This window comes from Phascolarctos cinereus, unplaced genomic scaffold (assembly GCF_003287225.1).
Source record: "Phascolarctos cinereus isolate Bilbo 61053 unplaced genomic scaffold, phaCin_HiC Scaffold_726;HRSCAF=1367, whole genome shotgun sequence".
Lineage (NCBI taxonomy): Eukaryota > Metazoa > Chordata > Mammalia > Diprotodontia > Phascolarctidae > Phascolarctos > Phascolarctos cinereus.
The window spans coordinates 379619835-379633392 of record NW_027556098.1 but is presented as its reverse complement, the minus strand read 5'-3'; the positions used below and the strand labels follow the sequence as shown (position 1 = coordinate 379633392).

The following is a 13558-nucleotide window of genomic DNA, read 5'->3' as shown; positions in this document are numbered from 1 at the left end:
CAGCACTTCAAACAGAGCTGGAGAAAGTGAGAAATGCTTTGAGGCTGCAACACAGCAGAGCAGATCACTGAAGTATCCAACCAGACACATGGAATACGTCAAAGGAATGCGTCTTAGTCTTTATCTAAGGTTAAATGTGTTCTAGCCCCTCAACAGCCAAAGGTGAGGAAGGTTTAGCATTTCACACATGTAATGAATAAATCCTTTCTAGTGTTGGGTTGGAAAGGGGTGAGCAAATAATATTTAATATTATAATATAACCATCCAAGCATAAATCAAATGGACTAGTTAAGCATAACAGCAAGCACATCCAGGCAAACAACCAGTGAACATCAGTCTTCTACTAGAATGAATGAAGATAGTATTGGAAGAGGGCCAAACAATTAAACATACTGTGTGAAATCTGAGCCCACAACTAATGTTTATACACAGTGGCAAAATCCTCTGTGTGCATATTTAGTACTGGCTATCCTTGAGACTGACTACAAGAGAGTAAAATATTATTTTTCTGCCAACCTGAGGAATGTCTGAAGGGTAATTCGCTTTGTCACTTCTGACTTTTCCCTAACTTATGGCACAAGAAACATGTCTTCCATCAAGGAAATGTTGATCCTTAATTCTCAGACCAAACACAGTTCCCGATGTACAAACAAAATGTGGAAGCTGCAATGTTGCTCCCTGCCCAGCTGCTAAGTCATTCACAAAGTCACCCTCTTCAAAATTAAAATGGAAAAATAAAGGACAAAAGCTGGTTCCTTTCTACCAACCTAAGGCCTGAAAGACCATGGCTCCACCTGCCTGAGCACCCCAAGTCTACAATGGTTACGGCTCACTGTTCACAAATTCTTCCCCCAAACAAGAGACAGTGAACTAAGATATAAGTCAATCGCAATAAAAGAGAGTACACGTTCTTTGACAATTGGCAAGACCCCTGGAAACACTCACTTCCCCAGGCTGCCATCTGCACCCTAGAACGGCAGCGCCAAAAAGGACCGAAGAGAGCGCGTCACCCAACCCCCTCTCTTGACAGAAAAGCGGGCTGTCGAATGATTCCAACCCATGTCATCAGAGCACACATCCACAGTGTGTCAGATGATTAATGTCACAGAACGTCCAGTGCAGACATCACTTATAACCGAAAATGTCACCTATCTTCCTAGTAAGCAATGTCAAAGTGAGAACATTTTGAATAGATATAGGAGGATATTAATAAATTCCTTCTCTAATCTACGTGCTTAAAAGGGGGCAGGGAAGACTTCCCTCAGTGTTAATGGAAATACTGTGGCTATTTCAGAATGGCAGTCACTCAGACAAGCTATTCTTGCAGAAAGTTCTCATCTCAAAAGGATATATGGACTCATCATGATTTTCCATTTCTTATTTGTGGGGGGAAAAAAAAAAGATCATATGTCTGTTATAAAGGAAAGCTTCCAGTACGGGCAATACAATCTCCATTAGCCATTAATGAAGGAGGGAAGACAACTGCTCCCAACCCAAATATTTATGAGGAAAGGGATGGGGTGTAGAGGGGAAGCCACATTTTAAACAACTTAACCTGAGGGCAGTAGTACCTGTCTTATCACTGTTCCACAGAAAGGTCCCATTTCTAAGGCTCTAAAATCAACACTAAAAAATGTATATATTTAAAACCTTCTAATTAAAAGGGTATTTTCTATGAGCAAAAGGAATATGTTATAGAAATAATAATCAGAATTTTTTAAAGTTAGTGGGAAAGTCCCCTAGTCTACTTTGCACTAGTCACCATTGGCTATTGAGCTTTGATTCTGGTTGACAATATTTGTTAACCTATGGGTAGCTGTAAGCAACAGAACAAACTGTAGTCGCTGCTGGCTCATAATAAAAGTTGAAACTTTAGTTTCATTTGGCTTTGTCTTTAGATGGAAAAGATAGTAGATACGAAGGAAAGCAGCCTTCTGTGAAACCCGGATCAAAATGCTTCTGCCCCCCACCCCCTTAATGGTCTCCCTCTCACCCCCCTTTGTGCAAAGTTGGCAACTAGGCATGGCCAACCTATGCTGATGTCAATTTGGCACACTAAACCATAGCATTTTAAAATAACCACAGAGTATATTACAAAAGCCGTGATGCTCCCCTCTCCCCAATTACGCTTTCAGCAGTCTGACTCTATTGGACAAATTGAAAATAAACTACTATTTGGAGTTTTGATGTGACAATAAGAAACACGGGTAAATTGATAAATTATACTTGGGCTTACTCGTATTTAAAAAAAAAAAAGAAACAAAAAACGCCCAGAATTTCCCCAAGTTAGAATTCAAATAGGATCCTCTTAGTCTCCAATAGAAATAATGCCACAAAGATGGATTTGGGGGTTGGGTGGGACGCTCGAAGCCAGTTGGATTGCAAAGGCAGCTGTCCAGGGAAGAACAGAAGAGCCGCGGGTGTGCAATTGCCAATGGCCCATTAATGCAGAAATAGGATGGAGTGAGCTCCGGGCCGCTCTACAAAGCAGGGCCAGGGTCACTTCCTGAGCGGGACAGCTTACCTCTCCACGCCAGCCAGCGGGGCTCGCTCTGGGGTGGAGGAGACTAGACTATGGAAGCCCAGGAGGTCAAAAATGCAATCCAGAAAATTTCCTCACCCCTGCTTTCCCCTCCCGGCACCGTCACAAATGAAATCAAGGAAATCGAACCAAAACAACGAGCAAGAGTAGTCTGGGGCCAGCTAGTCTTGCACTTGTTTTGGGAGCATGTAAATGGAATGTTACATGTGTGGTTTTTAGTAATGGGGGTGGTAATGGTCACTAGCAGAGCGGATGGCAAAAACTGCATAGAGGATAGTTTAAAAAAAAAATAACATAAGACCACAGAAAATGGCTGAACACCTGCAGACAATTTCCCCCTTGACATTTAATAAGATAATGGGAAATACTTATAATTTGCATTTTGCATCGAATAGACCTGAAAGCGCCATCCCTTTGAATTTTTTTTTACATTAAAAAAATTCCCAAATTCTTCCTACCTAATTCCCATTGGAGAACACCCACCCACATTCTTTCATTCTTCTCCCACTAAGCCTGGCAGAAACTGCCATGGTCTGTTATTCTTTCAGGGAGGAAGCAATCAATGCATTTCTGTAGATCAGCCAATACATGGATGTGGTCAAAAAAAAAAAAGTCGTGCCAAGGGCACTGCTGCCTGCAAGAAGTACAGTTTGTTATATTGCTTACAATGCAGTATTTTATCCAGCCTCTTCCAGCCAAGGACCTGTAAACGGGAGTCTGTTCCAAAACCTTCCTCCTCTTCCAGTTGTCTGTGCAATGTATTGGCACTGTTCTGCTGGGCTGTCAAAAAAACTGGTTTAGAGATGCAGCTCTTCAGTCAGGTTTTGCTCCAGTTCTAACCATGTAAACTTACTCTTGCTTTTCAACAGTTTAAAAAAAGAGGGGGAGAAGAGGACCATAGTACTCACTTACTGTTTATGAAAGTTTAACATCATTGTTCCAGGCTAATGATTAGAACTGGGGCCTATGTGAAATGAAATGGTGGGATCTCCGTCCCATTCCAAGGGGTCCAGTGTCCGCATCCAAAACCACTCTCTGGATTGAGCTTCCATTGGCCACCTTGTTGGCAATTTCAGTAGAGAGGTGAAGAATTAAATGGGCCACTGAGACTGACCACCCGCCCCACATCCTCACCACCCCCTTCACTCTTAAAGATGACTCTCCCACAGCTCAATGAGACCCACAGGCTAAGAGCTGCTATCAGAGAAGAAAGGATGGGGAACTTTGAGAAGAGAGTGATAAAAGTTTTCAGTGCAGTCTGTGTTCTCCCAGGAGGATAAATACTGAAAAGAATCTGACATTATGGCACCTTCCACTAATTCTCAATCCACATGAAACAAAAAAGAATGGGAGCTGGCATAGTGAGTTTCTCTTTCCCTACAAAGCAGAATGCATAGGCATGGGAGCCAAACAAAAACCCTGCCTCTTCTGTCCTTGGGGCCATGCTGTGGAATCCCAGAGGTGATGTGTAAAGAGGGTTAACGTGAGATGCTGCAGAAGCGCTTTCTAGCCAAAGCTAATCATGCAGGGCAGGGCAGGGCAGAAAAATGTCGAGAGAAGGGACAGCTTCCATAATTCCCTATGAACCAGTGGGAAAAGGAGCCTGAACTCTGGGAGTGCTCTCAGGCTCTGAGGAACCCAATGCACTGAGCAAAAATGAGAGCAGGAGAAGAGATCTTACATGTGGATGCCAACTGGCTTAACACCCAACCAAACAGCTCTGCTCAGCTGTGCCGGCATACACACAGATGTCCATACGGTTAAAATGGTTAGAACTGATCCAGTGACACTGATGTACAAGTCTTACTCCCTGGAACACTGGAGACTGAGAGTGCAGTTACAAAAACTGAATGGAGTTTTCTGAAACTTGCTTCTTTCTCTTTGCTACTGAAAAATACTATTAATGGATAAAGTACTGAAATGAGGTGAACTTGAATGCAACTATACTAAACTGAGCTGGAGAAGCAGATGGAAAGAAATCCATCTTCTCTTTTTTTGGGGGGGACACAAAATTTAAAATGAAATGTTCCAATGGGGAGGGCTCTGAAAATGCGATGCAAACCAGTAGGAACAAGCACTTTGGAACGAACTTCCAGAATTCAGTGAAACTATTTTGAAAAGAAACACCAAGCTACTGTAAGCAAAAACAGACAAAAGGTGATTGAGAAATCTACATGGAACTACTTCATATTCACTTACCGGAGAGCGGGTTTGAGGCTGTGAGTTCATTGTTTGAGGAGCTTGGGGATACACCAATGTGGTTGGAGCTGCATTCTGTCCAGAGGGATAAGGGGTCTATCCAAAACAAAACAAAACCAAAAAAGGAAGATTATTAGTATATCATTTGTAAAAAATAGAGAAGACAACTAAATCCATAGACTTGGGGCATAGGATTAAGAGTTGCAAGGGCCCCTAGAAATCACCTAAGCAAACTTCCTTGTTCTACAATTAAAGAAACTCAGGCCCAGAGTGATTTATTTTCCCCTAAGGGTTTTCTGAACAAGTAGTTAGTAAGAGAATCAGTATTTGAACCCAGATCTTCTCCGTTCAGATTCAGTGCTCTTTCCACTACACTATTTTGAACAACTTCATGAACAAACTCAAGGATGCAGCAGAAGCTTGCAACTTCACTAATAAATGTGTCTATAGTTCCTCCTATTACAACTTAGATTTATCACAATACACATTAGTAGGAATGCAATGTTGATGGAAAATACTTTCAGTGCTCTTTGGTAGCTACTGCTGGCCAACAGATCCAATCCAATGAACACTTGTTACACACCTACTATGTGCACGGCACTATGCCACGTGCTGCTGATAAGAAGACAAAACAAGAAACTGTGCCCGCCTTCCAGGGGCTTACATCTTACTAGATACCTGAAGGAACTGGCATGCATGGCAGCTGTAGAAAGAATGCTGGATGCAGAGACCTGGTGCTACAGTTCATTACACGGGGACCTCAGGTAAATCATGTACCTCTTTCAGGCTCTCTTTCCAAACTGGCATAAGGAGATCCAAATAATGGGATCATTCTTCCTTCAAAAGGACATTGTGACAATGACCCCTGGCAACCTCAGAAACATAAAATGAGCATCTATTGTTCTTTGTATCCCTCTCCTAGGTACACTCAGACATGGAACACCCTGCATCATTAGGATTTTCTCATAGCCAGAAGTCCAATGGGATGAAGCATCTACTTAATCACTTCTGAGTCCCTGGCATCTAACTTCTACAAGTCATCCATTCTTGTAGGACTTGCCAAGGGGCAGGGGATAGTGTTTAACAGTTAATCATCACAGATTTATGGGACACTAATGCATTGTGGGCGGAGTTGTGAAATGATCCAACCATTCTGGAGAGCAATTTGCAACTATGCCCAAAGGGCTATAAAAATGTGCATGCCCTTTGACCTAGCAGTAGCACTTCTAGGGCTATATCCCAAAGAGATCATACAAATGGGGAAAGGACCCACATGTACAAAAATATTTATAGCAGCTCTTTTTGTGGTGGCAAAGAATTGGAAGTTGAGGGGATGCCCATCAACCCGGGAATGGCTGAACAAGTTGTGGTATATGAATGTAATGGAATACTACTGTGCTATCAAAAATGATGAGCAAGCAGACTTCAGAAAAACCTGGAAAAGACTTGTATGGACTAATGCTGAGTAAAGCAAGCAGAACCAGGAGAACGTCGTACACAGTAACAGCCACACTGTATGATGACTAACGTAGATAGACTTAGCCTTTCTCAGCGATTCAAGGATCTAAGACATCTCCAAAAGTCTCAGGATGGAAGATGCTATCCACATCCAAAGAAAAAACTATGGAGTTCAAATGCAGATCAAAGCATACTATTTGCTATTTTTTTCTTTCTGTTGTGTTTTCTTTCCTCTTCCTGGTGGTTCCTCCTATTAGTTCTAATTCTTACTTACAACATCACTAATGTGAAAATATGTTTAATAGGAATGTATATGTACAGCCTACATCAGATTGCATGCCATCTTGGGGAATGAAGTAAGCAGAACCAAGGAAACAATATATACAATGACTATAACAATAAAAAAGAAAAATCCAAATTGAATGTGATGATTGTCCACAGAGGTGAGAACCTGTATCTTCTCTGAAGAAGTTTGGGGATATGGATGCAGAATATTGCATGTAATGTCAATCGTGATTAATGTGTCAACTGGTACTGATAAATGGGTGGAGTTTTTAGCCCTCTGTTTTTAAGGAATGGGTCACTGAGTCAGGGGTGAAAGAGGGATACATTTGGAAACATGATAAGCAAGCACCAAAAAGGAACTGAATAAAAATAATCAGTCAACAGTCAACAAGTATTACTAAGTGCTTATGACAATAAATGCTAAAGAATATAAAGCAAGGCAAAACCAGGGTCGCTGCCTCAAGGATCTTCCGTTCTAACGGGAGAGGCCACATGCACAAAAATAATTGTGCACAACCAAGACAAAGACAGTGGAATAGGAGGTCACCTCAGAGGAAAAGGCAGTGAGGAAAAGTAATGGAAAGTAAGAGAAAAACAGAAAGACAGAAAGGAGCCATGCCACAACGAGTTTTAGAAGCCAAACAAAGCATTTAATAGTTGACCCTGGAGGTTGGTAATAGGGAAACAAGGTTGAGTTTACTGTGTAGGGAAATGATATTGTTGGACATTTCAGTCAGTCAGTAATCAACCAATAAACACTTCTAAAGTGCCTACTACATACCAGGCACTGTGCTAAGCAATGAGCATACAAAACAGGCAAAAAACAATCCCTGCCCTCAAGGAGCTCACAATCCAATGTAAAAGACATAAGGAAACCAATATGTACAAATAAGCTATATAAGATAAAAATTAAACAAATTTAAAAGAGAGAAATTAAGAGGGGTTGTTGAGAAAGGTTTTTTGTAGAAGATAGTATTTTAGTTGGTACTTAAAAGAAGCAGAGATGAGGAAATAGAGTATTCCTGGCATGCATATTTGATTGAGTTGCTCAAACAAAAAGGGTGAGAATATTAGCGCTTTCAGTGACCTGAACTTTAGGAAGATGAATGTGAGAGAAAAGACATCTGAGGCAGACAGACCAACCTGCAGACTATCCCAAAAGTCTGGGCAGAAGGTGATGAGGGCTCACAGTAAGTGAAAGGCAGAAGGGGTACATATATTGGACATATTATGAAGGTGGAACTTACAATATTCGGAATACCAGGAAACAAAGTGGTTGCCCACCAACTGGGGAATGGCTAAGCAAGCTGTGGATGTAATGGAATGGAATATTGCTGTACTATTAGAAAAGATACAAGTGATGAATATAGAAAAGTCTGGGGAGATCTATATGGATAAACTGATGCAGACTGAAGCAAGCAGAGCTAAGAAAACAATCTACACAATGATACGACAACGTTAATGGAAAGAACAAACACCAAAAAATCAAAAGTGAATGTAACAAAATTTAAAAGATCACGCATGATCCGAATAAAGAGAGATGAAAGAATACTCCCAATCCACCCCTTCATGGAGGTGGGAGGTGCACAGGTATTAATCACCCAGCATGTTTCCAAATCTTGTCAATATATTGATCAATTGTACTGATTTTTTTTTGCCTCTCTAAATATACTACTTGTCATACAGGATGGCTCTCCTGGAGGGGTAGGGATGCTTGGGATAACTGTAATGATGGAAGACACAGAAAATATCAATAAAACTTTTTTTTAAAAAAAGGAAAATGGAAGGATTTTCAGGAAAAGAAAATGAGTTCTGTTTTGTAAATGTTAAAGTTTGAGACATCCACAGATCCTTTTTTTCCCCTCCTTTGATTATTTTATTTATTTTTAGTTTTCAACATTCACTTCCACAAGATTTTGAGTTCCAAATTTTCTCCTTATCTCGTCCTCCCCCCCACCCTAAGACAGACTGCATTCTGAATACCCCTTCCCCTAATCTACCCTCCCTTCCATCACCCCCCACCTTCTCTTCTATTTTCCTGTAGGGCAGGATAGATTTTATACCCCATTGCCTGTATAACTTATTTCCCAGTTGCGTGTGAAAACAATTTTTAACATTTATTTTTAAAACTTTGGATTCCAAATTTTCTCCCTTCCTTCCACCTCACCCTCCCTCATTGAGAAGGCAAGCAACTCGATACAAGTTGTACTTGTATAGTCATGCTGTGGAAAACTATATTTCCCTTAATCTTATCCTGCCCCCCATTTAGTCTATTCTCTCTTTTGACCCTGTCCCCCCTCAGAGGTGTTTGCTTTTGATTACTCCCTCCCCAAATCCGCCCTCCCTTCTATCATCCCCCTGCTCTCTTATCCCCTTCCCCTCCTATTTTCTTGAAGAGTAAGATAGATTTCCATACCCAAATGAGTGTGTGTTATTCCTTCCTTAAGCCAAAACCGATGAGAATAAGATTCACTCATTCCCTCACCTTCCCCCACTTCCCCTCCACTGTAAATACCTTTTCTTGTCTGTTTCATATGAGATAATTTACTCCATTCTACCTCTCCGTTTCTTCTTGTCCCAGTATAATCCTCTCTCACCCCTTAATTTTATTCTCCAGATATCATCCCTTCATCTCCAACTCATTCTGTGCCCTCTATCTATCTCTATCTATACCTATATGTGTGTGTGTGTGTGTATATACACACACACACACACACACACACACACACACATTTTTTCCCTCCAACTACCCTAATACTGACAAAGGTCTCATGAGTTACAAATACCATCATTCCATGTTGGAATGTAAACAGTTCAATTTTAATAAGTCCTTTATGATTTCTCTTTCTTGTTTACTTTTTCATGCTTTTCTTGAGTCTTGTATTTGTAAGTCAAATTTTCTATTCACCTCTGGTCTTTTCATCAAGAATGCTTGAAAGTACCTTTATTTCACTGAATGTCCATTTTTTCCCCCTGAAGGATTATACTCAGTTTTGCTAGGTAAGTAATTCTTGGCTGTAATCCTATCTCCTTTGACCTCTGGAATATTATATTCCAAGCCTTCCAGTCCCTTAATGTAGAAGCTGCTAAATCTTATGTTATCTTGATTGTTTTTCCACAATACTTGAATTCTTTCTGGCTGCTTGCAATAATCTCCTTGACCTGGGAACTCTGGAATTTGGCTACAATATTCCTCAGAGTTTTCCTTTGGGAATCTCTTTCAGGAGGTGATTGGTGGATTCTTTCAATGTCTATTTTGCCCTCTGGTTCTAAAAGGGCAGTTTTCCTTGATAATTTCTTTTTTTCTTTTTTCTTTTTTTTTTGTTCATGGCTTTCAGATAGTCCAATAAGTTTTAAATTATCTCTCCTGGATCTATTTTCCAGGTCAGTTGTTTTTCCAATGAGATATTTCACATTGTCTTCTATTTTTTCATTCTTTTGTTTTTGTTTTACAATGGTTTACTTTCTCATAAACTCACTGGCTTCCATTTGCTCCATTCTAATTTTTAAGAAAGTATTTTCTTCAGTGAGGCTTTTGGACTTCCTTTTCCATTTAGCCAATTCTGCTTTATAAGGCATTCTTCTACTCATTGGTTTTTTGGACCTCTTTTGCCATTTGGGTTAGGCTATTTAATTCTAGTGTCTTATCTCTGTTGATTAGCTCCAACAGAACTTAATAAATGTTTACTGACTGACTCAGCAAGTGGTACAGTATTTCAATATATCAATGCCCAGATTCCCCCTTTCACTGGTTCAAAACCTCAAGATATTCATCATTTTTTGTTAAGTTTGAGGGGAGTAAAAGATTCTCACAAAGGAAATCCCATGGAAAAACTAGTATGAACAAAAGACTAAAGAATAAGAGACTTCATAAGCCAATGAAGAAGCACAAATAGGGTAAAATAACACGGACAAATCTCCAGAAGTGAGCAGTCAACAACAGAACCATCACAAGATCACATATTAGTGCTGGAAAGAATCTGAATGTCACCTCACCTAACTCATTAATCTCAAAGCCAAGAAAACTCCAGAGAAGTTAAATGGTATCTACCCAAAATGACAGACACTAAGTGCAAACCCACATCTTCTGACATTAAAAACAAAAATCCAGTGTTTTACCACTGCCCAGAAATGGAACTAGAACAAGAAACAGCAACAGAGTGGTCAAAAGGTTCAATTTTGCGGTTGCTTAGCAGAGTAGGGCTGGCCCAAATTATGAAAGCTCCCTGATATGGAGAATCTCTTTTCTAGTACAAATAGATGATGGATCCATAACTCACATTTATGACATTAAGGGAATTCTACCAATTCCTGAGAGTTCTAAACCAGACTCTCTCTCTATTGATTATATACTGTTGCATTTTTAAGACTCCTAAAATGATATGAGAGTCAAAATAGAAGAAATCTGCCCAGAGACAGGAATTCCATGGAGGTGCTTCACTCTCTAGAACTGGAACAAGATGGAGACCCAAGAATGAGCAGAGGCCCAAGTCTCCTTGTATCTTTTCTATGTAGGTGGATCAACTGTGGTTGAAATGCTCCTAATGCACCTGAGAGTTCAACTTGAGTTTGGGATGGCTATGTTTCTGTTCCTTGAGGACCAGGACAAATTTAAGGCAGCACTGGAAAGAGAAGAGGAAGTGGAGAGAGGCCCTTTTTCAGTGACTTCCTGTTGCCACCATAGCTGTCCCACTCTCTCACCCAGTTCTGGAGGCCCCACCCTCCACAGCTCTGGCTTTTCAGCCTTATTATCCCCCTTTCTGCATTCACAAGACCTAACTGAATAACTCCCTGTGCCCCAAAGATGCATTTGCCTCTGTGTTCAAACTCTTCCTATTTCTAGAATGCTTTTTCTCCCTCTCTTTAAAATTTCCTATCAAATTTCCTAACCATACTTTACCCCAAATTAAATGCTCTATAAAAATCATAAAATTTCACAGTTGGAAGGATCTCAGGGGTCATCTAGTCCAACTTATATCTGAAAAGAAGATCTCCTTTTCTACATACTCAAAAAATGGTCATCTAATGTTTGCTTAAATAACTCCAATGAAGGGAAAACCAGCACCACCCAAGGAACCCATTTCCCTTTTGAAGAATCTCTAAGTGTTGTTTTCCCTGACATAGGGCTTAAATCTGCCTCTTGGCAACTTCCACCCACTGGCTCTAGTCCTGCCCTCTGTGGCCAAGAACAAGTCTATCTGCCTTCCATATGACACCACCACCCCCGCCACGCCCACCCATAATGCTATGAAGAATGCTACTATGTCTCCCCTAATTCTTCTCTTTTCTACATTGAACAGCCCCAGTTACATCAAATGAACCTCATATGGCATAAGATAAAGGCCCTTTATCATGGCCAGCATACTCTGGGTACTGCCTAGCTTATCAATGCCCTTCCTAAAAATGCTCTGTCCTGAAATTAACATAAAACCACAGATTTTCTCTGATCAGGGAGGAGTCTATCGATACAAACATCTCTGGCATGCCTGTCAATGTTTCTCTTCATGCAGCCTAAGCTAGCATCAGCTTCCCAGAATACCATATCACCTTGTGGATCTGTAGAGTATGTCCAGATCATTTTCATACAAAAGTTCTAACCTCATCTAACCTCATCTCCCACAGCTTGTACTTTTCCAGTGGTTCTGAATCTGAATATAAGACTTCGTATTTATAATCTCCATTACATTTCATCACATTCTACTTGACCTCATGTTCTAAGCTCTCTCTTTTAATCATGTCATCTAATACGTTAGCTCTTGCCTCTAGCTCTGTCATCAGCCATGCCAATGTGATAAGCAGGGCATGCATCTGTGTCTATAAGCAAATGATGGATAAAAACGACAGACCCATTTGAACAGCTAGTTCAAGTCCACAAAGAGTCTCTAAAGACCCCTTTATGGACTGAAGATGAGCCATTAATTACTATTCTTTGGTTCTGTCCAAAGCACCACTTCTGAATCCATCCAGACCATCTCTTCAGCTTTTCCACAAAACACCATGAGATTGTGAAATATTTTCCTGGAATTGAGTCAAACTATTTTTTTTTTTTAGCAATCCCTCTAATCCATCTGTTTAGTAACCCAACCAGAAAAGGAAACAAGGCTGTAGGTCTACCACGACCTCCCTTTCTTGATGGAAAAGAACAAGCCTTACCAAAAATGTGCATCTGCCCAATTCCCTAAGCTCCTTGAGGGTAAAACGGCAGAGGCCTTTTCATCTCTGTGGCCCTCAGGGCCGAGCCTAGTGCCTGAGACATAGCATAACATAACCCTTGAGGCCTGAATCCTGTCACATTTCACTTTTAGTAGACACACTGTCACCAAGGTGACCTTTAGCCACCTTAGTGCCCTGATGAGAAATGGCCAACCACCACAGCTCCACCCCACAGAATGAATGTCCTTTTTCATCATCCTGATGAGCTGTGGGTACTCATCCTGCTTCCACAGAGCATGAAACACTCCTTTCTACTCAGAGTGAGGTTCAGACCCACTCTCAAGGACAAGAGCCATAATATAACTCGAGATGGCCCTTCTTTGAGAGAATTTTGCTTGTGTAGAAGACAGCAGGGGGCAACTAAGTGGTGCAGTGGACAGAGCACTGCCTCTGGAATCAGGAAAACCTGAACTCAAATCCAGCCTCAGACACCTGATACTTACTAGCTGTGAGACTGGACAAGTCACTTGACCCCAACTGCCTCACATAAAAAAAAAAAAAAGACAGCATAAAGTTGGACAATGGTGAGGTCTTTGGTTGGACTGCAAATGCTCCCAGCACGGAAACCAGAGGTCATAGAGGCTACCTTAAGAGCTGACCGTTGCAGCCCTGCTGAGCACATCTGCTTCTCTGAACAAAGTAAAATGATGGTATACACACTGAATGAAGGCAGCCTGTTTCTAGACAGCACTAGGAACTACCCAGATTCTTTCGCAGGATTAGAAGTTGACCAACTGAAAGCTGTTCTTAGATTCTCCGAGGACTGGAACCCAGACGGGTCTGAACAGCATCCTTCTTGCTTGGTGAGGCAGCCACCCACTGAGCCATGCCACTCTTCACCAATGCTGACCCTCACTGAAC

General features: G+C 41.0%; 1 protein-coding gene across 19 annotated transcripts in view; it reads right to left on the bottom strand.

The window, feature by feature from the left end:
- EIF4G3 (eukaryotic translation initiation factor 4 gamma 3) overlaps nucleotides 1-13558 on the bottom strand; it is a 366388-nt gene that overhangs the window by 181576 nt on the left and 171254 nt on the right. For 16 of the 19 annotated variants that reach the window (XM_078145637.1, XM_078145635.1, XM_078145636.1 and 13 more), the window contains 2 exons: nucleotides 4742-4837; nucleotides 3209-3322 (listed from right to left, as the gene is read on the bottom strand). In XM_078145637.1, coding sequence (XP_078001763.1) covers nucleotides 3209-3322; nucleotides 4742-4771 — 144 coding nt within the window. In that variant the 5' untranslated portion in view covers nucleotides 4772-4837. The remainder of the gene's footprint in view (nucleotides 1-3208; nucleotides 3323-4741; nucleotides 4838-13558) is intronic. The other 3 variants (XM_078145627.1, XM_078145631.1, XM_020973178.2) reach the window with 1 other exon arrangement.